The sequence below is a fragment of the Bos mutus genome, chromosome 28, assembly GCF_027580195.1.
Source record: "Bos mutus isolate GX-2022 chromosome 28, NWIPB_WYAK_1.1, whole genome shotgun sequence".
Taxonomy (NCBI): domain Eukaryota; kingdom Metazoa; phylum Chordata; class Mammalia; order Artiodactyla; family Bovidae; genus Bos; species Bos mutus.
Window position 1 is genome coordinate 8,446,921 of NC_091644.1, and position 26,510 is coordinate 8,473,430.

At 42.6% G+C, this 26,510-nt stretch overlaps 2 protein-coding genes across 6 annotated transcripts in view; both read right to left on the minus strand.

Annotated features, from left to right (window-relative positions):
• Window positions 1–468: 468 nt before the first annotated feature.
• Window positions 469–23,004, minus strand: NCOA4 (nuclear receptor coactivator 4). 4 transcript variants are annotated; one of them, XM_005900602.3, is made up of 10 exons: window positions 22,879–23,004; window positions 8,245–8,399; window positions 6,888–7,028; window positions 6,620–6,708; window positions 6,212–6,320; window positions 5,568–5,657; window positions 4,891–5,034; window positions 2,896–3,915; window positions 2,356–2,496; window positions 469–2,013 (listed from the first exon to the last, which is right to left on the minus strand). In XM_005900602.3, the coding sequence occupies exons 2-10, from the start codon at window positions 8,383–8,385 to the stop codon at window positions 2,008–2,010; spliced, it is 1,881 nt and encodes a 626-aa protein (XP_005900664.2). In that variant the 5' UTR covers window positions 8,386–8,399; window positions 22,879–23,004; the 3' UTR covers window positions 469–2,007. The 4 variants fall into 4 exon arrangements, with proteins under 4 accessions (XP_005900664.2, XP_070220694.1, XP_070220695.1 ...); XM_070364593.1 differs by having other exon boundaries at window positions 4,891–5,037; XM_070364594.1 differs by lacking the exon at window positions 22,879–23,004 and adding an exon at window positions 14,955–15,081 and having other exon boundaries at window positions 4,891–5,037.
• A 2,196-nt stretch (window positions 23,005–25,200) lies between these two features.
• Window positions 25,201–26,510, minus strand: part of MSMB (microseminoprotein beta) — a 47,036-nt gene continuing 45,726 nt past the window's right edge. For both annotated transcript variants that reach the window (XM_070364738.1, XM_014479739.2), the window contains exon 4: window positions 25,201–25,458. In XM_070364738.1, coding sequence (XP_070220839.1) covers window positions 25,329–25,458 — 130 coding nt within the window. In that variant the 3' untranslated portion in view covers window positions 25,201–25,328. The remainder of the gene's footprint in view (window positions 25,459–26,510) is intronic.

The following is a 26,510-nucleotide window of genomic DNA, read 5'->3' on the forward strand; positions in this document are numbered from 1 at the left end:
AGCTAAGGGAAGGAAGGATTAACTCAGCCTCGCGGGGACGCCGGGAGAGACGGCACAGACTCGAGCTGAGAGTTTCTGAGGAAGCCCTGGGAAAGCTAAAGGAAGGAAGGACAAGTTACTTGATTTCTGAGTTTGTTTTCTCATTATGAAATGAAATTAATCAAATAATGCACTCTAGGTTACATATATACATAATGAACAACTGGTGGCTATTATGATTACAGAGAAAGTAAAGTAGAGCCTTTTTGAACGCATCTGGTTAGGAATTTGGCAGAAAAGCAGTGGACAACAGCGGATAGTAATAACATACCTATTTGCTAATTCAGGAGTAATAAAACAGCATTTTATTTTAAGTGAATATAAGACCTTTTTATGTTCAAGTGTTTCTCAGCTGTACTTGTAACCCAAGGATACCACATTCATATAATTTTGTGACAAGGTATTTTACAAATACACAGGACAACTATATGGCTGTTATGCTTTTAATGAATGGAGGGAGATACAAAATGCATCAATGAAAAAGAATGGTTTACATACTCATAGCATAGTGATTAATGTTAATTTAGGGATATACAACATGTTAAACCTCAACTACAAAGTTTCCTGCAACCTAGGATAATGGAAAAGCTGCTTAAGTTTTTACCCACCACCTTTTAAAGTTCTAAATGCTATCTGGAAGAACTAAAAATAGGCTCCTTTCAGCTGTGGTTAAGAACTCTAGTGAAGCTGTATGGCAACGACACTGGGACTGAAGTTTCCCCAAAGGGGCTGTCTAGATTACCACATCACAAACTGTAAAAGTATTTCCAGTAACAGGCAAGTTGAGTGGCTTAATAGTTTAAAAGTGGAAAGCAGCTAAGATGTCTCATTTTAGAGAATTTTAAAATGTGGTATAAATACCACCTCTCTCCTACAGAGAAACTTTTTAAAGCACGGACATAACTTTAAGGATACTAAGGAAACATCGATAGTTTTCATAAAGCTTCAATAAACACCCCAAGGCACAAGTGTTCAAAACTTCCTATTCACTAAAATGTCACTGCATTACACTTATTAGAGGTATAGGTATGCTGTCTTGCAGTGAGCAGACGTTTAATTTATGCCTAGTTAAAAGCACCAGGTGTCAAGGTCAGCTTCCATTTACACAGGATGCACCAGTAACACTTAGGATAGTGAACAGTTCAAGTACTACATTTCCAACATACTTTGCTTTTTGATTAGTCGGCACTGGGGCTCTGCTGCCTGCAGTTCTTCAGAATATTTTGGAAGAGGCTAGAACTACTCTGAATATAGTCTTCAAGCAATATGGAGCCCTTCTGAAAGAGATGTTCTTTCATAATATTTAGAGAAGGAAATAAAGACAGATCTTGCAAAATCTGAATGTCTTTCAAAAGAAGAAAAATAATGTAGAATCTGGCACCTAAGCTAAAATGTTTTGTGATAAATGTCAAAAATCGCCAAGACTTTCAATATGTGTTTTGGTAAGAAAAACCACTATCCTGGCAAGGTTATGATGTAAAATACAATAGTATATTAATTAAATAGAAGAACTCACCATTAACGGAAGAAAACCCGCGATAAGGGAAGCATCCAAAGACTGCCAGTCAAAAGGTAAGTTTACTAGCTTTAGAATACATCAGCACACTTGGATTATAGAGCTATTTCATTTTTAAAACTGCAGTGTTTTAATGTACTTCTAATAACCACCCAATCTAAGGAGCCATGGAGGCTTATGAGAAAGACCTACCCACTAAGATGCATTTCTAGCACAGGGGTGAATTAATACTTCTGTAAGTAAGAACCTGAATCACCTCAGCATCAACAAATCGCCTTTTTCTTTTACACAGTAATTCATAGTTGGATGACTAATTTCTCTTCACTAGTTCGAAATTGGGGAGGAAAGGAACTACATCAGACCCAGAGACAATGATTTCGCAAGCCACAGTCACTCAGCTCATGGATTTGTGATAATCGGCAGAAAATTTGCTTGACTAGTACTTGATTCCTTCACATCTGTAAAGAAAAGTCCACATAAAAAGTCACTTCACTGTACAATTAAAAGCAAATGTCTTCCCACTTTAAAGGTCTCATTTCTCAATAAGCTATTAGAGACCATACGGGCTCCAAAAATTCTGACAGCTGCATCATGTGCAAAGGTTACTTTCAAGTATGTCCTAGTTATTTCATGGAGCAAGTTCATGTGAAACATGAAGTTTCTATGATCTCTCTTTTCCCACCTCACCTAATACACAAACCATTAACAGAAATACAGTTCGGTGAGCAAACTGAATTCATACATAAGACAAATCATAAGCAGCTAAAATTGTAATATTTGCACTAGTGACGTATACCAACCTGTAGAGGAGTTCGATACAACCACTTTTCTTTATCAACTTTAAGCTGCATACAGGCAAAGAGATCACAAACTGCTGGGAGGCCATAACGGTCTGGGGGAAAGCTGTGTTCCTCCTGTAGGGGCGAATTAAGCAATACTTCCTGCAACAAGACAAAGGGTGGGTTGCTACATGGCAGCTGGGGGGCCTGATACCAACAATTCATCTTCCAAACAGTCTAGTGTCTGTGAAGAATGATGCGCACGTTGGGCACTCTGGTAACAGAGCAAATGCGACAACTATTTTCTCTACCCCTAATCATTCCCATAAATCGCAATAAAATAGGCCAGATGGGGATTTGGGGTATAGAATATGCACACAAACTTCAGTATGAATAATCATAAATGTTCCATTCCGTTGCTAACATGGCACCAAAATTAATACTTAGGCTGTACTTAACAGTTAAGATAGTTAAGGATCTGATCTATTTATTTGCAAGGTTTGGGATTAAGAAATCTATTGAATATACTTCAAATGGTGCTTTTTTAATGTCTTGGCTCACCTTGGCCTTCTTTCGAAGTAGCCACTTGTCCTCTCCTGAGGATAACTGGCTAAGATTTCCTGTCTTCTTTGCTGGCAAGACCCAGTCAGCTGTGTTAAAGGGACACCAGGCAGTGGCCAAGGGGCTTGTGAGCTTTTGTTTGCCGGCCCTGTCCTCTGTAAGAGGCGCTTCCTTGTTAGGACATCCTTCTTTGTGTGAGGGGGTCATGAGCCACTCTGACAAGGGACTGCTCCTTAGGACTTGGAAGGAATCAGCAACTCCGGCAGCCGTCGCGTGTGGTGCCCGAGCTTGCTCTGCTGCCTCTCTTCCGGACAGAGAGAGCCACGTGTTCAGGGAATCCTTGTGTTTCCCAGGTTCAGGTTTTGGATCCACAGGCATACCATTTTTATCCTTTCCTTCTTTCTTCAGAAGCCATTTACACAGAGCTTCCTTCTCACAATTTTCATCACATACACACTCTGCAAAACTTGTACAGGGCTCATTGGCTTTGCAGACCTCCTCTACTTTATATGGGTCTTGATGGTTCTGGACAAGCCAATCCTCAGTAGTCAGGCTGGGAGTGGACAAGGGTTTCTTGGCCTCCAAGTGGTCGTTCAGGCATTTCAGATTGCCCAGGTTCTCAATCTCCACACCTTTGGGCTGGTTACCCTGACAATAGGTACAGGAATCAGACTTGACAAGCCAATCATTCACATTGTAGGACTCGTGGAACACCTGGAATAAGAGCTTAAACTTCTCACTGGTGGTTTCACAGCCGCCATTCTCAGGCTTCTCAAGCTTATGGGATTCCTGGGGAGTTACCAGCCAGTCAGAAAGATCCATCTCATCTTGATCAAGAGGCTCTAGATCTCCAACCTTTTCAATTTCCATGGAGTAAGAACTGGTAGTAGAAGAGCTGTTAGACTTTTGGAAACTTGATTTTTCAGAAACTTCTTGTTGCTGACTCTTGTGGAGCCAGTTTTCCAAACCCTTTAGGTTGCCCCAGACTTTATTCAAGAAACTGCAGGCTCTAGCAGAGGTCTACACAAGAAATACACATTATTACTTGCTAGAATATTATGACTTCCTTGAAATTCAATGATAAGAGTTCTACTTATATTTACCACACTACAAAATGTTCCTAAGTTTAAGTATACATGGCCAAAAGACATGGGATTTCTCTGAGATATTAAAATACATAATTATATTAAAACAAATTTTTTGCAGTTAAAAAAAGGCAAACTAGGAGAAAGCATTTATACCATATTTTGTAGAAAAGAGACAAGTAGTTTCTACATGTGCATTTATGAATTAAGAAGACAAAAATGAGTCATAGATATGATTAGAGAAGTCATCAAAGTTGGCTAATAAATATGAAAAATACTCAATCTCCTTAGTAACCTAAGAAACTCAAAAAATAAAATTGTTCTTTTGTGTTAAATTCAGAGAAAGAAACTTGTAAATGATTACCACTGTTAGAGATGTTTAGGGAAGAAGGTATATAAACTGGTATGGACTTTCTGGAAACCCAAATTGACAATATGTATTGAAAGCCTTAAAGGGTCTCCAGATCTATAATCTAGGAACGCAATTTCTAAGAATTTGTTCCTAAAGAACTAATCAAGAATGCATATAAATAATTATCTCCTGGACATGCAAAGGAAATTTATTTATATTCAGAAAAACTGTGAAGTTTATGGCCAATCAATGAAATACTATATATTATGAGGGATTTTATGGAAGAAATTAAATGACAGAAGTACATTCGTGCAAGTATATGTGCGCACAGACAAAGTGTTACAGTGGTAGTTTCTGCGTGTGGGACTGTGAGCTTGTGTCTCTATGTAGTTCCCTAAGCTTTTTATCTAGTGAAAAGGTGTCACTACTGTAATAGAATGTTATTCTTAAAATACATGTTTTCCAGACTAGAGCTAAAAACCAAAGACATGCTACCAGTTAATAACTAACCCATCTATTACGTCATCTATCTCAGAAACAGTAGAGGCAGCAACACACCTGACTGTTCTCCAAGGTCTGCTTGTGGTTGAGCCAGTCCTGGAGATTGGTGCTGGGTAGGTAAGGAGCCTGGTGACCAACGGCAGGTTTACTTCCAAGGAGCCACTCACTGAGAGGGGCAGCTGTGGTGCTGGACGCTGACTTCTGCTAATCACATAATACTTTGCTGCTTAACAAGGCAATGTCAAATGCAGCAGAAAGTGCCAGAAAAACAGGAGACCCAAGCTCTTTAATCTTGGCTCGGTGCTGACCCTGCACAAGTCAAATGATTTCCCTAAGCCTCCATTTCCACAACTACAAAACAAAGAGTACAGCTGGAAATCAGCTTCTCAACTCAAAACTTTTAGGATCCTATATTCACACTTCCCACACTGCCTTCAGAAGTAAATGATAAAGAGAAGGATCCCTAAGAGAACCAACCCAATCATAGAGCTAATGATAATTTCTTATGAACTAACTGATAACAATTACTTTCTTATTGAACACCTCTAAAACCTCTAAATTTCTGACATTGTCTCAAGGGAAGCATTTAATTGTATAAACTCATTTATTACCATTGTGCCTTTTTACATATAAATGATAGCCAAAAAAAAAAAAAAAAAAGTGATATAAGCAAAACCCCAAAGAAATACAAGCCAAATAAAAACTCAGTTACCAGAAACAAAATGACATTTTACCTGCTCTGGCAATGGGATATAGCCTCTCTTCTCTAAGAAGGACCCAATATTTGATGAACTAGCATGAGCCATCAAGTGCTCAGGAATTTGCTATAAGATAAAAAGGAAATTAGTTGTGTTTACTAATGTTATGCTTTCATACCAAAAAAGTGAACTTGTAATCCCTAAATTTCAAAAGTACTAAGCAAAGTGTTACAGTTCACTAGAATAAATATTCTTCACACTAAATTCAGTGACCTATGAAGTAGTTATAAAATCTGAGAATTCTCTATCTACTACATAACTATCTTCACAGAAGAAACCTTCACCAGAACTGGTAGTATTACAACTATTAACAAGACCCAAATGAGACGATACTTGACTCTATATAGACCATTCAAGCCATAAATTTCTTAAGAAATAAGTCAAAGGTATTTAAAGAGGTACAAAGATGAATTCAGAGACAATCAATCAGTCAATTAATACATTCCAAGCACTACCAGCCTAATGCTCTATAAATTCAATCAGAACATTAAGTTTCTAAAGCTTACCAAAGTCTCAAGAAAGTCCCTTTTCATAGTGAAAATGTGCTATTTTTAAGACCATGTGTCAGGCCACAGACCTGAGAAGCTCACTATGAACCCTCTGAGATGAACATTACTCACAATGGTCTTGAGAGACCCAAATGTGGTGATTGCCTGCCGCAGGGCAGTTATGTCGGCTTCAAAGAGTAACGCAGTCGAATCTTCAGGTTTGAGGGTCAGACTGCCCAATCTGGAGAAAAAAGTAAACAAAACCTGGCTATTTTAAAGAAATATCTATTTCAAATTCATCCAAAATAAAAACCAAATTGTGAGTTATTTGAAGTTTGGTTGAGTAACTCAACCAAAGATAGATGACTTAACCAGGTACCACCAAGTATGATATTAAATATTTAAAGCAAGATGATATTATCAAACGAACATTAAGTTTAACACTAAGTTAAATCCAAGTCATGCAAAGAGTTACAAAGTGACTTTTTAATACACCAAAGTCAAAGAGCTAAAATCAAAACACACAAAAAGGGTCTTTACCTCTCCAGGCAAGCTGAGACTTGATTGGCTAGGTCTTTGTTTTGGGTGCACTCCAGCTGATGAATAAGACAATTGAACTGGCCCAGTAACTAGAAGAAAAACGGAATCACAGAGCCACGATGATACAAAAGCACCAAGTGCATCCAAGTTAACAAACAGCAAATAACACTTGAGATTAGATCTTGATTTGGTCTATATTAATGCTTCATTACCGAAAAGACAGTCTCTGGAAACCAGAACGCATATTATGGCCTTGCAGTCGTCTTACCCAGTAGAGCTGCTGGACCTGCTGCTGAAGCGTCTCCTCTTTAAGCTGATAGATGAGATCTACCTGTTCATACAGCCACACCTCACGGCTTCGAAGGCATTCCAGGTGGCGACTTATGCAGCTGTGAATCTGGGCTTTGACCTAGGAAACATAAATATGTTAGCTTCATCAAAGAACAGTGTTTCCCACAGAATGGTACAGTTCTTAAATTTCTGGGGGTCACAAATCCTTCTGATTATCCAATGATGACATGTATGGAGTATCTCCCCAGAAAAATGCATGCACTTGAAATTTTGCCTATAATTTCAGGGTTGGGTGTCCCAAAGCCCACCCATGGAACAATCAAAGCCCCATGGACCCAGTTTAAGATTTTCAGTCATAAAAGCATCTTTAAGCTCGAAAACCCTCAAAACCCCTCCTTCTAAGAGGATAAGGTTTGTTTTGGGTGTCCTAAAGGAGTCAAAAGAAAATACAAGGATATGTCATGTAATACTGATTCCCCTATGTTTTCCACATAATTTGAAAACCTATAGTTTTACAAATTCATCAGTGGAATAAGACAAGAATGTAACGAACTAGCCCTTATCCCTTTTCTCACCCTACGAATAAGCAACACATTTACAGCAGGCCAATTTAATGAAGAGATGAACCACTACGTGTCAGCAGCCAGAGGACTATGAAGGTAGACAGTTTACGTAAAATTATTAGCTAAATGTTTCTGGAAGTATAAACAGTGATGCAAAAGGGGATAAATATAAAAATCCTACAGAAGAAAATCTTAATGGCTATAAATTATCCACGAGAATCCACATAAGGAACTACATTTCAAAACACCATTTTCTGTATAGTAAAATAGTATTTCAGTCATGTAATACTTGGTCTACCAACTCACCAACAGAATGCTATTAGGCCAACAGAAAGAACAGATTTTGTCTTGGCTTGCTCTTAACAACACCTTATTTACAGAACCATGCCACGCCAATACCAAATTAAGAGACAGCAGGGGACGTGGGAATGCCATCCTTTGTGCATCAGGAGCACAACTGACCAGTTCAGTGAGCTGAGCTCATCCATTTGCTACTTTAAGTTGATGGCAGTGCTCGGCACAGCCACCACACAGAGAAGCAAGCAAAAATGCAAGCTAAAACTGAATTCTGTGAGGTGGCATAGGAATTTCTAGATTCTTCTAACATCTGCTCCATTTTCCCTTTGGAATCAAAGGCACCAACATTTCAGGCAGATGATGCAAGGCATGGGATAAAAACTTTCTGGTTTGGAGAAGCCAGTCCCTTGGCTATGCTCTAACTAGACCTGTGCTAAGAGTTCAGACAAGGGAAAAGAAAAGCATACATCACACCTCTTGCAAGTTGTCTTTAATTTGCTGCTCAGCCCGGAGAACTCCACCAATAGCAAGCTCCAAGTCCCTCCGTGCATCGCAACACCTCAAAAGGGGTTCTCTGCTAGTGGAGCAGCCACTCTGGTCCTGTGAGGTACTCATTCTGCACCTTGTTCCTTTAAAAGAAAAAAAATCCAAATTGCACTATAATTACAACCAAACACCTTGCAATCATTCCCCCAAATGATTATCCAACCAACTCCCAGTTACTATTCATGACTACTTAACATTACTTCCAGCATAGGACCCGGCACACAGTATACCCTTAATAAATATAACTTGTCTATCCGCCGCAACACTCCCCCCCCCCCTACTACTGTCATCCTGCCCTATCTATCCTGGATAAATCTAAAATCAGAGATGGTTTCTAAATATTGAGAAAAAGAAGTGATCATAGTAGCCCAGCATGGATTCACTAAGCCCGGGGAATCCATGGGCTTAGATGGATTCCAAGTAATTTTTTTACTTAGAATCCAAAGTTATTTCCTTCCTGGGTAGTTTTATTAAACTGGCCCGTCAAGGCAATGCTGTAAACATGATGTATCTGGACAACAGTAAGACCTGTGACAAGGCTGTATACTACCTTTGTGGACAAAGTAAGCATGGGCGAAACAGGACAACTCAACTGAATCATAAAATTATGTTTTACAAAGTACTCAAGGATTATGGATTAAAACCAGTCTGTTAAGTTTTTAGAGGTATGCCCCTGTTTTCCCCAATTACTCAACAGTTTTCTCTAATTGCCTGGATGAAAACACAGAAGACATTAAAGCTGGAGATAACATGGGGCTGTGACAAAAACAGATTTCAAGACAATCCCTACAGAGCTGTTAAATCTTGTAAAACAAAATGCAGCTTTTGTTTTTACTTGAATGGGGGAGGACAAAATGGAAAACAATGTTTTTCAAAAAATGGAGATTTTAAAAAAATTTTTTTGAAGGACAATTGCTTTACAGAATTTTTTCTGTCAAACCTCAACATTAATCAGCCACAGGTATACATATATCCCCTCCCTTCTGAAACTCCCTCTCATTTCCTTCCCCATCCCACTCCTCTAGGTTGATACAGAGACCCTGTTTGAATTTCCTGAGCCATACAGCAAATTTCCGTTGGCTATCTATTTTACATATAGTAATGTAAGTTTCCATGTTACTCTTTCCATACATCTCCCCTCTCCTCCCCTCTCCCCATGTCCGTAAGTCTATTCTCTACGTCTGTTTCTCCCCTGTTGCCCTGTAAATAAATTCTTCAGGACCATTTTTCTAGATTTCCATATATATGCATTCAGATCAGATCAGATCAGATCAGTCGCTCAGTTGTGTCCCACTCTTTGCGACCCCATGAATCGTAGCATGCCAGGCCTCCCTGTCCATCACCAACTCCCGGAGTTCACTCAGACTCATGTCCATCGAGTCAGTGATGCCATCCAGCCATCTCATCCTCTGTCGTCCCCTTCTCCTCTTGCCCCCAATCCCTCCCAGCATCAGAGTCTTTTCCAACGAGTCAACTCTTTGCATGAGGTGGGCAGAGTACTGGAGTTTCAGCTTTAGCATCATTCCTTCCAAAGAAATCCCAGGGCTGATCTCCTTCAGAATGGACTGGTTGGATCTCCTTGCAGTCCAAGGGACTCTCAACACCACAGTTCAAAAGCATCAATTCTTCAGCGCTCAGCCTTCTTCACAGTCCAACTCTCACATCCATACATGACCACAGGAAAAACCATAGCCTTGACTAGACGAACCTTTTTTGGCAAAGTAATGTCTCTGCTTTTCAATATGCTATCTAGGTTGGTCATAACTTTCCTTCCAAGGAGTAAGCGTCTTTTAATTTCATATATGCATTAGGATACAGTATTTATAAAAGAATGGATATTTTAATTGAAAGCAAGCTTTATATGAGTTAGCAGTACACTGGATCTCAAGGAAAAAATTACTTACTGTATGACTACATTTAACCGAAAGCATAACGTTCGCCACAGGACTAATCTGTTCCACGTTTATTAGACTAATTTTGAAATTTCTCTCTGAATAACAAACTTCAGAAACAAGCATTTAGGGAAAAAAAAAAAAAATAAAGGGGCCTCAAAACCATGAAAAATTTCTCCAGGAAGAGAGGCTGTTTAGATAAGAGAAGTCTCTGGGACAACATGATTACTATCTGGAATATTTGGAGACTGTCAAATAGAATTAGACTTGTTCAGAATGACCCAAAAGGAGTAGAGAAGGATTAATAGCAGATATTTGAGGCAACATATAAAGAAATTTCCTAACAATCCTGAAGGAAATGGCCTTTGCAGAGAAGCAGGCCAGCTTTCAGGGGAACAGCAGTCTACCCAGTGCAGAGTCCTGCAAATGGCTGACGATTTCATGTGAGACGCAAGGACCTTGGCCTACGCTGCATCTTCAGGCTGAAGTTTAGGGCCAGGTGGCTAGCTAGCTGGAACCTAAGAAGAGCCAAATGCAGTGAGATTCCCCATCCTCAGAAACAAGGCAACGGGAGGAAGAAATTCAGTAGGCTGACTTCTGACCACCTCAGCAAAAGAGATTCACGTTCAGGAACTAGATTTACTAAAAATAACAAAGATTCAGGAAATTTTCTAACTTCCCCCTGCTATTTTGTTGCCACAGTCTGGTTCCCTATAATCATCTCTGAAAACAGAAGGGCTTCATTAACTGGATTCAACAGGAATCCCCTTGGAGATTTTTTTACCCCTTAAAACACCAGCTGTAGCTACTTTGCTACCTTCATTCTCACTGTAAGCTGCCCTGTTTTAAACACACCCATTAGTGTACGTACGCTCAGAGCACACAGTAGGAACCTGCAAAATGCGGGTAAAATGCTGGCTCATATTCGGAGAGCAGAATGTCACCTCATTACCACAAGTTGCTTCACTTTGCACATAAGTTACATGCAAAGCATGTTCAGCTTTCAAATATATTAAACAACTTTCACCTGTGCCTAATTTCCCACTCTTAGTTCCTCACCATTTGTGTGGAATGCCACAATGCCTAGCAGTGTAAATTTTAAGCAATAACATCAAATTAAAATGTTGCTTCACAATGTTAAAAAACCCCACAGCTCTACATCATGTGGGAAACAAATTCAAATGCATACAGTGTAGAAAAGTAGGTCTTCTCAAAGCAATCACAATACTACACTCTGCCTAATAAGAATAGAATATAGTAAAAACACACAAATTGGATTTTCCCCTTATAAGCTATGGATACAAATTAGGATGAGATTTCAAAGTTACAAAACTGATTCTCCGCCACATATTAACCCACCTTGTTTCCAAAATAAAACGAGAGTTATCCTTTAAGACAGTCACCTGGTTAGAGTAAGAGTCTTTACAAGCCTGTTTCATTCCCTTACACCCAGTCCAGGGATGTCTGTCCCTCTGCTGCCCTTGGCTCTGACCCTCCTTCCTTCCTGTGGCGCAGTCATGGGGTGGTCAGCTGCCATAGCCTAGATCCCAAGAAAGAAGCTGTGCAAGTTTGTCCTCTTGTACTGCAGTGAGGCGGAAACCCTCAGAGCTGAAATCAGGAACTCTACCACACAGGTGAATTCAAACCACAGAAGGTGAAGCCAGTCCTGAACTGTCTCATTCAAAGACACTTGTATGAGTTCTCTAAGTCCATACGGTCAATTTCAACAACTTATTTGTTTCAGGTTGGAGAGCCAGTGTAGCAAGTGTGAGGTTGAAGAGATTACTCTGAGGCCTGAGAAACCGGAATTCCAGTTATATCTGCAACCTTGAGACCCATGAGCTAGTTACTTAACTTCTCTGGGCCACAATTTCCTCTAGAAAAACGGAGACAACAGTAGCTATTAATACAAAGTGCTGCAATAAAGATAAACAGATAATACCTGCCTATAGGCACTTAACCCAAGCCCTGCACACTGCACTTTTTAACGTTTGGTTGCTTCTGTAATTAGGTTTAGCTGAGTTATAGGGACCTTCGGAATCCCTGCTGCTGCTGCTAAGTCACTTCAGTCGTGTCCGACTCTGTGTGACCCCATAGACCGCAGCCCACCAGGCTCCCTGGGATTCCCTGGCAAGAATCCCTGGGATTCTCCAGGCAAGAACACTGGAGTGGGTTGCCATTTCCTTCTCCAATACATGAAAATTGAAAAGTGAAAGTGAAGTCGTTCAGTCGTGTCCGACTCTTAGCGACCCCAGGGACTGTCGCCCATCAGGCTCCTCCGTCCATGGGATTTTCCAGGCAAGAGGACTGGAGTGGGGTGCCATCGCCTTCTCCATCAGAATCTCCACCTTTGGACTATACAAAGAAGCACCGAAACTAGAAAAGGCTCTGAAGTGACAAAGCTCAGACTCAGAATCAATTAGCCATCAATTAATGTTATGACCTTGAACTGTTTGCCCTTTTTGAACCTAATGTTCTAATTAACAAGTGAAGATAACAATATCTACCTCAGAGACTTAGTGGTCAGGGTGTGGTACTTGTTTAATAAATATAGCTCTCATCTACTCTCTCACTATATAACAGAGCAAAACGTAAGTTGTTTTTATGGCAAAAACTCAGTGGTCTAAACCCTCTAATATATTAATATACTAAGTCTACACACACGTTTCTGCCCTACTACCTTCAAAAGAGGATTGACTTTTTAAAAAAAAGTATTGCCTTAAATGTGTGGGGTGTTTTTGTTTGAGACAAGTTAAAAGTTTAAATGCTTTCTAAAACGTCCCTGCCTCTAGGATTTCTGTTCAAGGTTTTGGGGAAGGAGAGACATCAAGGGAGAAATACATACGTTCCTCACATAAATAAAGCTCCAGGAAAAACATACTTTCCTCAAAGTAGGCTCCGCCCACTCGGGCAGCCCACTAGGTCCTCCCACTGCCAGAGAACCGCCCCCACCCCACCCCTTCTCCCTGAAGACTCCCTCAAGGGCTTCCCGTGTGGCTCAGCTGGTAAAGAATCTGCGCAATGCGGGAGACCTGGGTTCCATCCCTGGGTTGGGAAGATCCCCTGGAGAAGGGAAAGGCCACCCACTCCAGTATTCGGCCTGGAGAATTCCATGGACTGTATAGTCTGTGGGGTCGCAAAGGGTCAGACACGACTGAGCAACTTTCATTTTCTTTCCTCAAAGAAGAGTTCCACAAACTATATATGCCATATTTGCACAATACTCTGCACAAATCTAGTTATGAAATCCAAAGGTCAGGGAACAATAATTGAGCAACTAAACCGCAAATGAGCTAAGTCCTAGTCATATGGTTTAACCGTAAAATTTCCAAAGAGCTATAACCCTCTTGTGACCAACACTAACCACAATTTAAAGTTAGAAAAACCTTAGGCGTCTCTGTGATGGACTAGTCTCATTACATTGATGATGCCACAAAGACCCAGAGAGTTTAAATGACCCATCTAAAGGGCCACCACAGCCGTAACATGAAGATTTGGGTTTAGAACTAGGGTTCCTAGGGTCAAGTCCTGAAGTCTCTCCTGACCAGTTTGTTCTTCCTTTAGGGCATCACCCATATATTCTTCTTATTTGCCAACAGGAGGTTAAAATCAACATTCCAACGGGTTACTACTGGAACACCTTCCATTAAGAATCTCAGTCCATTCATAATCCTCAAAAAAACCAATTTTTCTTAATCTTCTTCCTTAGATAATGCTAACAAAAATAAACAGCATGTCATGACAGGCTCAGAATAACCAAAACACTTCCAAGCATGAAAGACAGGAGCAAGAGCCCTGGGATCTTAGCTCACATCTTATCACAATCACTCTGCATCCTCTGTCTACACGAACGCTTGTATCATTTCTAACTGCGCCTTCCAGGTCTCACTGTTTGACTCCTTCCCAAATCGCTCTCCTCTCCAAAAAAAATGTCCATTTTTCATTTATATTCCTAGCATCTAAATCATTGCTAAAAGACCCATAACGTACTTATTATCTTCTGTGAATTGCTAAATTAGAATACTAATGGTCCATTTGGTTACCTCTGATGAGACAGCATATATCAGAATATTTGTACAAATTTTCAAGAAAAACATTACACTAACAGTCCACATACAATTTTACCCTGACACATTTCTTAATGGGTTCTCTCTTCCGTCAGTTTTTAAAACTAAAGTTTTTTTTTTTAATCACAAATCATTAACTCAAAGGTTATATATACGTATCTCATCCTAGCCCACAGTTTCTGAAATTCAGGATGATTCTGTTAATTTTTTAAAGCATGTAAGCAAAGGTTAACGCCTAAAGAAACGCACAAAATAAGGGAATACTAAATTCACAGCATATTTTAAGATCGTTTAACACTTCAGACCTTACTGCACTCAGATCTACCTTTATACATGTAACTATAAGCAACCAACCCCAGCACATCAACTTTCAGAAGCAATAACTGAAAACGAACCACAATATTAGTCATCACCATCTAATGCCAAGTACGGCACTTCTAGTTCAAAAGCAACAGTGACACATGCGACTTTCCAGGCTCCCCAACACTTTCTAGGAGCACAGTTGTCCGAAGAAGCCTGCGTCTGGTCCTCCCGGGAAGCCGCAGCCGCGCGTTCACTCTGTTTCAGAGCAGGTACCGGTACCGCTCAGTACGCATGCGCACAGCAGGGCCCATTCCCAGCCCACCCAGGGGAGCCCATCCGGGGGGCTCCCGCCGCGGCCCTGGGCTGCTGGACATACCTCCTCTCAATCTAGGCCCCCGGCGCGCGAGCTGCCCAGCAAGCAGGACGCTGCTTTATCCGGGACCGGGGTGAGAAAGGTCCCTGGGCCCGCGGAGAGCGCCCCGCCCCGCGACCGACGTGCGCGCTCCCGCCCGCCCGCAGGGCGCTGCCAGACGCGCTGGCGGGGCGGGACCCGAGGCTCCGCCCACTCGGGAGGCCCCCGAGGTGCCCCCGCTGCCCGAGGACGCCCCACCCCCACCCCGTCTGCCTCAAGACTCTTGGTTCCGAGTCGCTTGGGCGCCACCGCCACTGGCCACTCCGGGCGAAGCCGGCCCGCAGAGCCTCGAGGACACCAGGGGCTCCTCTCCAGCCTTTCCGCGGCCCACCTGCTCCTGCGTTTAGCCTCTGTGTCCCCCCTGATCCACACCCCAAATCGTCAAGACGTCTTTAAGGATTTTGCTGCTAATCACTACAAAGAAATAACAAAAGTGGGTCACTAAGGTTTCCGAAGTTGTTACTAGAATTCCTGGCAGAGGTTCGTGACTCCCTCTGAGATCACCACCGGCAGCCTAGCTGAGGTTCAGGTCTCGGCTTTTGTTTCAGGCTCTGACATTTCCTCACATCTGTGACACACCTCTCTACCTGTACCCCGGTGTCCCTCTGACTCTCAAACACACTCCCACATGGCCTCAGTCCAGTTATGCATGTAATGCTCATGGATGCTTTTCATTCAACAAACTGACTGAGCACCAACCAGATGCCAAGCTCTATTCTAGGTGCTGGGAATCCAGTAGTGAAATAAAAGCCCTACCTGGAGAGGCAGTGACATGGAGTAGTTAAGAGAATGAACTCTGGAGCTACACCATTTGGGTACAAAACCTGGCCCTGTCATTAGATGTTGTGTAACCTTAGGCAAGTCACTTAACCAATCTATGCCTCAGTTTCCCCATCTGTAAAATGAGGACAATAATAATGGGTCAACTCAATGAGAATTATATGAATTGGTATATAAAAAATGCTTAGGACAGTACCTGGCACACAATGAGTACTTGCCTGATGACTATCATGCTCATGGTACTCTACTTTGATGCCCTTTTCTCTGAAAATAATCCTTATAGCCTGCATAATCAGGCCAAAGACAAAATTCTATACAGCCTTGTCACACCTTTTAAATCAACTTTTTTTTACTGTAAAATACTAATTCTCATCAGGCTGTATAACTTATATCCAGGGTATATCATGCAAAATGCCAGGCTGGATGAAGCACAAGCTGGAATCAAGACTGCGGGGAGAAATATCAATAACCTCAGATATTCAGATGACACCACCCTTATGGCAGAAAGTGTAGAGGAACTGAAGAGCCTTTTGATGAAAGTGAAAGAGGAGTGAAGAAGTTGCCTTAAAACTCAATATTCAAAAAACTAACATCATGGCATCCGGTCCCATCATTTCATGGCAAATAGATGGGGAAACAATGGAAACAGTGACAGACTTTATTTTCTTGGGCTCCAAAATCACTGCAGATGGTGACTGCAGCCATGAAATTAAAAGACGCTTGCTCCTTGGAAGAAAAGCTATGACCAACCTAGACAGCATATTAAAAAGCAGAGACATTACTTTGCCAACAAAGGTCCGTCTATAGTCAAAGCTATGGTTTTTCCAACAGTCATGTATGGATGTGAGAGTTGGACTATAAAGAAAGCTGAGCGCTGAATAACTGATGCTTTTGAACTGTGGGGTTGGAGAAGAGATCCAACCAGTCCATCCTAAAGGAAATCAGTGCTGAATATTCATTGGAAGGACTGATGCTGAAGCTGAAACTCCAATACTTTGGTCACCTGATGTGAAGAACTAACTCACTGGAAAAGACCCTGATGCTGCGAAAGATTGAAGGCTGGAGGAGAAGGGGACGACAGAGGATGAGATGGTTGAATGGCATCACCAACTCGACGGACATGAGTCTGAGCAAGCTCCGGGAGTTGGTGATGGACAGGGGAGCCTGGCATGCTGCAGTCCATGGGGTCGCAAAGAGTCAGACAGGAGTGAGCAACTGAACTGACTGACTCATCTATGCATATGAAGCTACTTTCTTAACAGTTAAGAGTAAAGTGAAACCACTTGACAAAAAGCAAAGGCCAGTGGACACTGAAGACTAGGAACCTCAATTAAGCATCCCTCAGATTTCAGATGAACAGAACCTATGGATGTGCCTGCTTCATCTGTGATGCACAGTTTCTGGGGTCCTATGTCATTCACTACCAAAATTAGTGAGAAAACAATTTCTCTCTTAATTCAAAATATCTTCATTGCATAGCATATTTTGTGAAGATACAAATAAAGCCAGACATACCTCTGAATGATGAAAGTTAAAATTTGATAGCCCTTTGTACTTTAAGTCAATGGCTAGAAAGAAGCAATTCTCTGTAAAAATACGACTAATGTCAAGAACTTTCATCTCTCTTATATGCCCCTAAAATAGTTACAATGTGAATACAATAGGAAATTTGTTGACCACCACCTACATAACCAGTGGTCTCTATGCCCTCTCTGCCAGATCCTGACCAATGCCTGCTCTCCTTCACTTGAACTGAGCTGCACAGTTACTGAGAGTCAGTATTATTCTGTTTATGACAGCTTTACTTGTTACTATAATGAAGTGACTAAAGAGTATACAAATATAAAAACTGGAGGGAGAAAAAAATCATAAAAATCTAAACAAATTCCACATTCAGACACTGCAGGTAGCTTTTTTACTCCCTTAAACTTTGTTATTTGCCCTTTCATATTTATGAAATGTTTAGGTTCTAAAGGGGAAAAAGTCATAGACATTCTACCTCTCTTCTGTTTCAAGCCTTCTTCACTGTCTCCCAACAAGAGAACCATCTATTTCCTAGTAGATTAGTAGATCGTCTCATTTAAAGAGCATAAACTACAACTGTCCAATGGCTCCCCTCCTGCCTACAGGATAAAGTCCAAATTTCTCTAATAAAGTTCTGAGTCTTCTGACTTCAGCCTGACTCTCCTGCTATCTCCCCAGAGCAGCCCCCACACCGTGATCTTCTGGACAGCGGTTTCTCATGCGTAGACCTGGCTGGTTCATCTTGTCCAGTCTGGCTCTCCCAGCTCTCTCTGCCAGCAATGCCAGACCCCTCCCTTCTCCCTACCTGTCTGCTTTTCTGACTATACTTAAGTCAGAAAAGCATAGTCACCACTATTAAGCCTTTTCTGACCAAGCATCCCATTTCTCAATAGTTTTAACCTATAGAGGCTTCCCTGGTGGCTCAGACGGTAAAGAACCGCCTGCAATGCAGCAGACCCAGGTTCAATCTCTGGGTTGGGAAGATCCCTTGGAGAAGGGAATGGCAACCCAGTCCAGTATTCCTGCCTGGAGAATTCCATGGACAGAGGAGTCCATGGGGTCGCAAAGAGTCAGACACGAGTGAAGCACTGACATACACATAGAGTCAGCCCGGTGTAACGTGTAGCTTTCCAGTATGACACCTATAACACATGTTGTCCTTACTGTCGCATGTCTGCCTCCTTGGTCTGAGAGGTCCTGAGAGCAGGGGCCATGTACTGTTGGCCTGGTATCAGTACCATAGCGTTACCAACCCCCTTCATATTCCACATGCTCTACTGAACTGACCTACAGAGAATGGTGTCCCTGGAGCTGTGCAGTGCTTTAACCCTCAACTCGACAGAGGCTTAATACATATTTGATAAATGGATGGATGACTACATGAGAAATGAATGCTCAATTTCAGACCAGCCACAGGAAGTATGGTACAGTTCTGCTTTAAACGTAAGTAGTCAACTTGATGTCCCATTCAGAAAGGTTTTTCAGAAGTGGAAATGTTTCTACCATAACTGTTACTTTCTGTTTTCTTTCAAACAAGACAAAACTGGCAAGGATATTGCTACTGAAACTATGATTTTATGCTAGGCTCTTATATAAAGTGCCTTTCCTAATGCCAGAACCATCAAAGCCCAACTATACAGATTCACAAGCACGAGCTGATGTGTGAGTTAAAGGGGAAGCAGTAACTGTGTTTACAGCCATCTCTGGATTTTTTTTTTCTCTCTGATTTTACAGCACCACAGAAATTCCAGCCTACGTCACAGAAGTTTGGTAAGCTTTCAGAACTAGGGCTGTCCCCTATCTTCAACTTGAAACTTCTTGCCATAATATAGGAAGAGATGTTATTTATCTATCATCACAGTAATAATATAATTTATCCCTAATTTTATATGGTAAGTATCTTGTGGTTTTCCTGACAGAGACAAGCAAATGATAAAATATTTTCCCTCCTCTGAAGCCTAGAGGTCTAGAAATAATGCCAAATTAAAACTCAAAATATACCCAAGATCATTTTATCAAATCTATAATTGTTCAAGTATTAAAAGACTTAACTTCCTGTCTATGACCAACTGACAAGCAAAAACTTTGTAACCTACTTTGCCAGTTATCCATTCCTTCACTGAACCAAGCTGTCATGTTTCTAGAGGACTCAAGACAACGCTAGCTAAAAGGAATATTTAGCCCCAAACATACCCTCAGCCTCAAAACAGAGAATCTTGATTTCATTGCATCATCAAGCCAAGTAAAATCAGGGATGACAAGAGAATCAGGGATGGCTCAGAGAGTCAGATGAAGCATTCATGCCAGAAGTCTGTTGTTGTTGTTGTTTTAAAGGGACCCTCAAGATAACCTTTTGTTGACTTGCCAGTGAATCTATCTAATTCAAAGAGTAAGGACGACATGCCAGGATTTCAGGTAATGGTAGACTAGGTGGGAAGTTCACAAATTATGACTGTAATGTAGGATTTAGCAAGCAGAGAAGACAAGCTGAGAAGGACCATATGGCTGCTCCTCTACCTGAGAAGCGCAGAAACACTACTAAAACAGTTCAGCAGAGCAGTGGCCAGCCTGGCGCCTCACCAGCTCGGGCCGTCTGCACTGCTCGCGTCTTCTACGTGCAACAATGTGCTTAGACACACCTGTATTGAAAACAAAGCCAAACTAAAACCTGATAGCAAAATCTTAAGAGGGCCAAAGTGCAGCAAAAAGAGTAATGAGACTGCCACAGCAATCTACAGTTCCTTCAGGAAACTGAACTTAATCCCGTACTTACATACTGGTTGGTCCCTTTTAACAATTGCTTAAGACTGGCAAGCTAACTGGTACATACACAGAGATACTGAATTCACTGATTTCAGTAACACTCAGAACATGCGCTCTGATCTGGCAGCACATGCCACTGTGTATCCTTCACAGAAACACGTCTTGATTCTCTGAGACTGGGGATACTTTTTTGGAAAGAGTCAGAGATGAATACATGTAATCATTAATATGTGTATGGTATACGTGTAATACATTATTATAAAGTAACACATTAATACATGTAATTAATATATGATACAGAATTTAGAATAGTTTCTGATTACTTCTGATAAGAGAATGGCTATGCTAATAAAGGAAGACATTTTTGGTAGTTCATCAGTTAAATAAGTTACCCTCCTCAGTCTCCAGCGTTCCTGCAGAAACCTCATTGCTGCTGCCCACTCCTCCCCTGCTTGTGGCCCACTCAGCCCTGCCACAGTGGCCTCTTTGCTGCTCCTCCAGCATACCAGGAATGCCTCAGGGCACTTGCATTTTCCTCCAGATATCTGTGCCTGCTCCCCTTCTTGGTGTCATCTTCCTTATTATCCTATATAAAATAAGTCTTCCTTCCACACGCTTCCCCTTCATATATTTTAACATTATCGCCATAGTATTTATCACAATCTGACATGGAGAAACCATGTATTTTCTGATCCCACTTCAGAAAACACACTAGAAGGTACATTCCCCACAGACAGAGGCTGTCTTTCTGTTCACTGTTACACAGAGGTGCTCAGTAAACAGTTGCTGGAGGAATGGATTCAGGAAGTATTTAATATATCTATGAAGCAAGACTTTTTTTTTAACACATCATCTCATTTAGTCCTCAGAAAACTTTAAGGTACCTACATATTACAAATACAATTTTTAAAACAGGGAAACTAAGGCTTGACAAGTTTAGATGTATTACCTACAGTCACAGGCTTCCAAGTAAAAGAACCAAGATTTAATCCAAGATCTGAGCCTGTGTTCTCTAACCACACAATGGATGCTGAACGGATCATTTAAGTTATTTCTCTTACTCATTCTACAAATATTTACTGTCTACACTGACACATACTGTGATATTCCCTAGGGACACAATGGCAAACTTGGCATCTAGAGGAAAATTTGTGACACTGAGTCACCAAAAACTAAGAAAATAAGAAAACTTTGAAATCAGAGATTGAGATTTAGAAGTTCAGCAGTCACAGCAATGACTGCTCTGAATGCCTTCAAGTATGCTAACACTTACTCTGAGAGGGAAATTATCATAAAATTCTAGCCAAGAAGCTAGTGGGAGAGGAATCTGTATCAGAATCACCTATGCAGTTTTATGAAACCCCTACAGAGGCTCCTGAGATTCTGGCACAGCTAAACTGACTTTAAATAAAATGGCGGTGGGGTAGGGAGTCCGATCTAATTCTTAAGATATCTCCTCACTCTTTGAGAATCACATCTTCCTTTCCCTACATGGCTCACCATGCTTCTCTACTTTTAAAATACCTATTTGCCCAAAATAAAGTAATTGGAGAAGTTAATTTTAATACAAACACATTATCATAAAACTTGAGGATTTTCCCTAGGGACCCAAGAACAATAGAAAAGGAGGAAGAAATAAAATGTAAGATATGTTACCCTGCTAGACTTTACATATATCATCTCACTTAACAAATCTGCAAACTAGCAAACCTTCAAAGAGCAAACCAAGTGACTTGCCTCAAGGTACATGCACCACACGCCCAACTCCACTGTAGCATTTGAGTGAGTCTTCCTCAAAGACTCGAGGTTCTCTGAAGTTCAGGGCTGTCACGCTAGTACCCCAGCGCCGAAATGCGGCGCCGATGAGTGCCTGCCCCACCCCCATCCAGAAGTAACTCAACAGTCCCTACAACCATAAACATCACCAAGTCGGTAGTGGAAACAGTTACGGTGCAGCGCACCTCACCCTGATTAGAGAACACAGAACAGTATGGTGAAAAAAGCTCTGCCTCTGGGGTCGAGTATTACTCTGTGCCTTCTGCCATTCTTGATCTCACCACCCCATGTTACACCACGTGGCACGTAAGCCTCTTCACACGATTGTTGTTCCTGCCCCAATTATTTAGTTCCATGAAAATAAGGACTATGCCCGTATTTTTTTTCAGGGTCATATCCTCAACACCCTGAACATACAGGTGCTGAATTAAACAACTGTTGGTGGAGTGAAGCAACGGACTAGCAAGCCTCGCTTTTCTCATATGTAAAAAGGAGATAAGGGAGCTACCTCTCAGGATTTTGGAGAGAATTACAAGCACTGTACCGTAAATCACGGTGGGTTGGCGGATAAAGGGCGGAAAAAAACCACAATCTGTCTGTTTCCACCCAACAGGCTAGGAATGTATATACTCTGGGACCGTTCGGGAAAACAGGCCCCTCCTCGCGCCAAGAGACTTCGGCGAGAGCGAGCAAAAACTCGGAGCTGTCACTCCCGGGGCCGGGGGCAAGGCGGAAGGGCAGGCTGGCGTTGGTGGTTCCGGGCCAAGTGCGTCCAAGGACGGAGAAAGGAGGACAGGCTGGGCAGGAAGGAAGAGGTGACCCCTCAGGCCGAGAGTCGAGGGCCAGAGAAGGGAGGGCAAGCCCACGCCGGCGGGCAGGTGGAAGGTCGCCCTCTGAGCAGGCAAGTCGAGGGAGAGGCTGGCCTCCAAAAGCAGGCCCAGACAAGCCCGCGTCGGGCCGAGAAACGGCCACGACGCCCCAGGCCCTCCCGCGGCGTGAGAGCGGAAGGAGGCACGCCCGCCCCGCTGGCCACTCCGATTCTTACCACCTCCGTGTGTCGCTCTGGACGTTCAGAAGAGACCTTCCCCGAGCCGCCGCCGGCCAGACACACGCCAAGGGCCCAAAGGTAGAGTTCTCGCGAGAACACAACCTTCCTCCCACGCCTCATACCACACGTTTGACAGTCTCGCGAGATCTCAAGTCGGGGTCAGCCCAAGGTTCTCGCCTGCCCCCCAGAGGGATCAGAGTGCAGGTGCACAGGTTTTCCTGCGCCCCAGGTCAGAGTCTTTGCCAGTTTAATAGATACGGTTAAATGAAAGAAACGTTTGTCGAAGGCAAGCTCTGAAAGGACGACTATCCTAAGTGATTTTCTCATACCGGATGTCCTCACAAGGTACATATTATTATCTAGCTTTAACGCACAGATGCAAAAATAAATGTCAGAAGACACAAAAGGACGAATGGAATATGGTTCCATTTACATGAGATACCTACAGAAAAATAGAATAATGGTTTGCCAGACTTGGGGAACGGGAATTAGTGTTCGTGGATACAGAGTTTCTGTTTGGGACAATGGGAAATTCTGGATATGCGGTGTGATGATGATTGCACGGCCATGTGAATGTGCTTAATACCACACAACTGTACCCAAAAATGGCTAAAATGATACATTTTAAGTTACGTGTATTTTGCCACAATTTTTAAAAATTCAAAAAATAAATGTCAGAGCCCTATTCCAAACTACACTATCCGACTGCAAAGCATTTGTTTGTACCATATCACACACCACACAATTTTCTACACTCCGCATTCCACCACTCTGTTTGCACCACCACCACACACCTCCCCTCACAATTTGACATTATCCACATTGGAATTTTGTTTGTTTATTACCAGATGTTAAAATAAGGATCTTTGTCTTCCTTTTGAAGAAGTCCCCAGTACTATTAATAGCTGCTAACCTGCTCCTCAGATTTCCCAGGAAGATGGAAGACCATCTGAGTAGGATTTGCAAGGGAAATGATTTTGATAGAGCCTTATGCAACTCACCCAAGAATGACAAGGGGCGAGGCTACCTCAGCAGAAGGCAACAGGAAACAAAGGCAGAAGCTAAAAGGGCTGTCATGGGAGGGGATCGGAAGGGGATGCTGTTGCTGTCACTAAATTGTGTCCAACTCTTTGTGACCCCACGGACTGTAGGCGGCCAGGCCTCTTTGCCCATTGGATTTCCCAGGCAAGAATACTGGACTGGGTTGCCATTTTTTTCCCAGGGGATCTTCCCAACCCAGGGCTTGAACCCAGGTCTCCTGCGTTGCAGACAGATTCTTTATCATCTGAGTTACCAGAGAAACCAGACTGGAAAGGGAGCTACGGAGAAAGAGGAGCAGGAGGGAATGTCTAAGAAGCCCATGAAAACCCCATGAAGAAGTAAATCGTCTTGAACACTGTCAGGCAGATGAAGCCAAAATGGCATCATACTCTTAATGTTCCAGTCCCTCATTCTTTTTCGATTCAGAGGAAGATTCTGGATTAAGGCTTTTTTTTTTTTTTTTTTTTTTTTTTTGCAACTAAAAGCGACCAAGGGACTTTTTTAAAAATTATCTTCTGGTGACAAGATCCAGGACCTACCAAGAGTGTGTTTGTACAGATGGGGTGAGGGGCCAGAGGTGAAATAAAGCTCTTTACCAACTGTCCATGGATTGTCAACAGAGGACTGTTTGCTTGCTTGTGATTTGTCACATACACACACACCCAACTCTAAGCCCCAAGAGAGCAGGGGCCTGGCTCACTACTGTATCCCCAGGCCCAGAGTACTGCCGGGCACCCAGTAAGGACCTGTTGACTGAACAAATGTTCTGTTCACAGAAACAGCAAGAGACGATCAACACTGTCACCGTTTTAAGTTCCTCGGTTTTGACAACTGATACTGGAGCCCTGTACCCAAGCCATTCCCCGATGGCAAGTCAGGACTCCTGGCTTTTTCACACCCACTGGGCTGCGTGTGGCCTTGGAGGCACTTCTCCCAGGTTAACCTCAGGCAAACACGGACGCGTATGAAGGACTCAGCAGATGCTCTCTGAAGAACAGGAAGGAACAATGAGCATGGAAACCTCAGAGAAAAGAGGATTTCATCCACCAGACAGTGGGGCACTGGGACAGCAGGGCACAGATTACCAAAAGCAAGAAAAGCAGCAGCGCTCCTCTGAGTGAGGGACACACAATGATCTGTTGCAGTGGAGGGAAAATATTATAACTTTTATCAGCATTTATTTTTGTTTCCTCCTTTATCTGTTTGCATGCTTCATAATGTGTGTTATATCAATGCATACATAATTTATCAATTAAAAGTACACACATACTCAAGTGCTTGCTTAAAACATTTTTTACTAATAGGTAGGGTTATACAATCAGACTGTTAGAGGCCATAGGAGAATGAAGCCTGACCTGGGAGAAGCTGGGCCCCCAGGTGGGGAGCTCTGGGCCCATGAAAGCACGTTATAAGACCCACGCCGTGACCGTGCAGTTCTTCAGTGGGTCCTTCTTCTCCAGCACTGTGTAGGTGCAGGTCTCCTTGTTGAAGACCGCCTGGCACTTGTCTCTGTCATAACCCATAGGTATAGCTGCACTGGCATTGACAGAAGAACAACACGTGTTAGAAGGAACAGGATGCCCAGCCTCCCTGGGGGCTAACTGAGCTGGAAGCGGCCCACACTCCAGGTGTCTGGAGTGCCCCTCACCTACATAAGGGAATCTTAACATGTCACTCTCAGAAATCTGCACCCCAATACACAGGGCCTGAACTATGAGCACAGACCACCCCTGACGTCATGGCTAAATTCCATCCTGCACATACTGGACAGCAGCGAGTTCCAACAAGCCCAGAGGTCTGGACTCCCCTGAGGCCAGGTAGCCTGCTCCAGCCTGACTCTTCTTGTCCTTGCTGCTCAGGAAGCAGTCAGCAGTGCTGCTGCCTGAATGTGGGGAGGGTTAGGGTTAGTCGTCCCAGCGCTGGCAAGGGGGCCTGTTATGTCAGGAGCTATCTCAGCCAACGCGAACAATGGATCACTTCAGTCAGGGACCGTGGAGCCCACGGAGAAGCTGATGAAAACTGGAAAAGACCTCCCTGGGGAGAATCCACCCACACATTCAAGGGTGCAAACAATTTTAGGGCTCATTGCCCTCTTGAAATCCACCTGTAAACTCCAGATTTAAATTGCCCATCTTCAAAGTGCATACAAAATAGCTATCTACATGGCCTTTGTGACAACACTTCCTTCCACAAAGTGACCTTTGACTTATTTTAACAAAAGAGGACATTTCAATCCTATGCCCAAAGGGTAATATGGAAACCAAAGGGAACGCTGGAAGAAGCTTTTCCCAAGGGTGGGTGACCCAGGAAGTGGGGAGTCCAGAGCAGCCTGGGCCTGGGCCACCAACCTCAAGCTCAATTGCTTCTGGGCAGCTTCAAATCCAGACAATGTCCCTTAAAGAGTGTAGTGAGTGAAGAAATTCCCCTAGAGAAAATCTTATCAAAACATGTATCACCAAAAAAAAAAAAAAAATTCACAAGAGAAACTTCGTAGGCGGTGATATGATTGTAGGAGAAAGGGGCTGAAGACTCTGAGCAGTAGAGAAAATGTGCCAGTCTCCTCCATATGAAGCTCTGTGCTGAGTGAG

Excerpts from the sequence above, each read along its gene's own strand:
- NCOA4 (XM_070364593.1), bottom strand. The coding sequence starts at position 8,385 with ATGAGTACCTCACAGGACCAGAGTGGCTGCTCCACTAGCAGAGAACCC. Across the intron at positions 5,658-6,211 it reads TTGGGTCTCTCAAGACCATT|CAAATTCCTGAGCACTTGAT; the intron begins GTGAGTAATGTT and ends TTTATCTTATAG. Across the intron at positions 5,038-5,567 it reads ATATCCCATTGCCAGAGCAG|CAGAAGTCAGCGTCCAGCAC; the intron begins GTAAAATGTCAT and ends TTATGTGATTAG.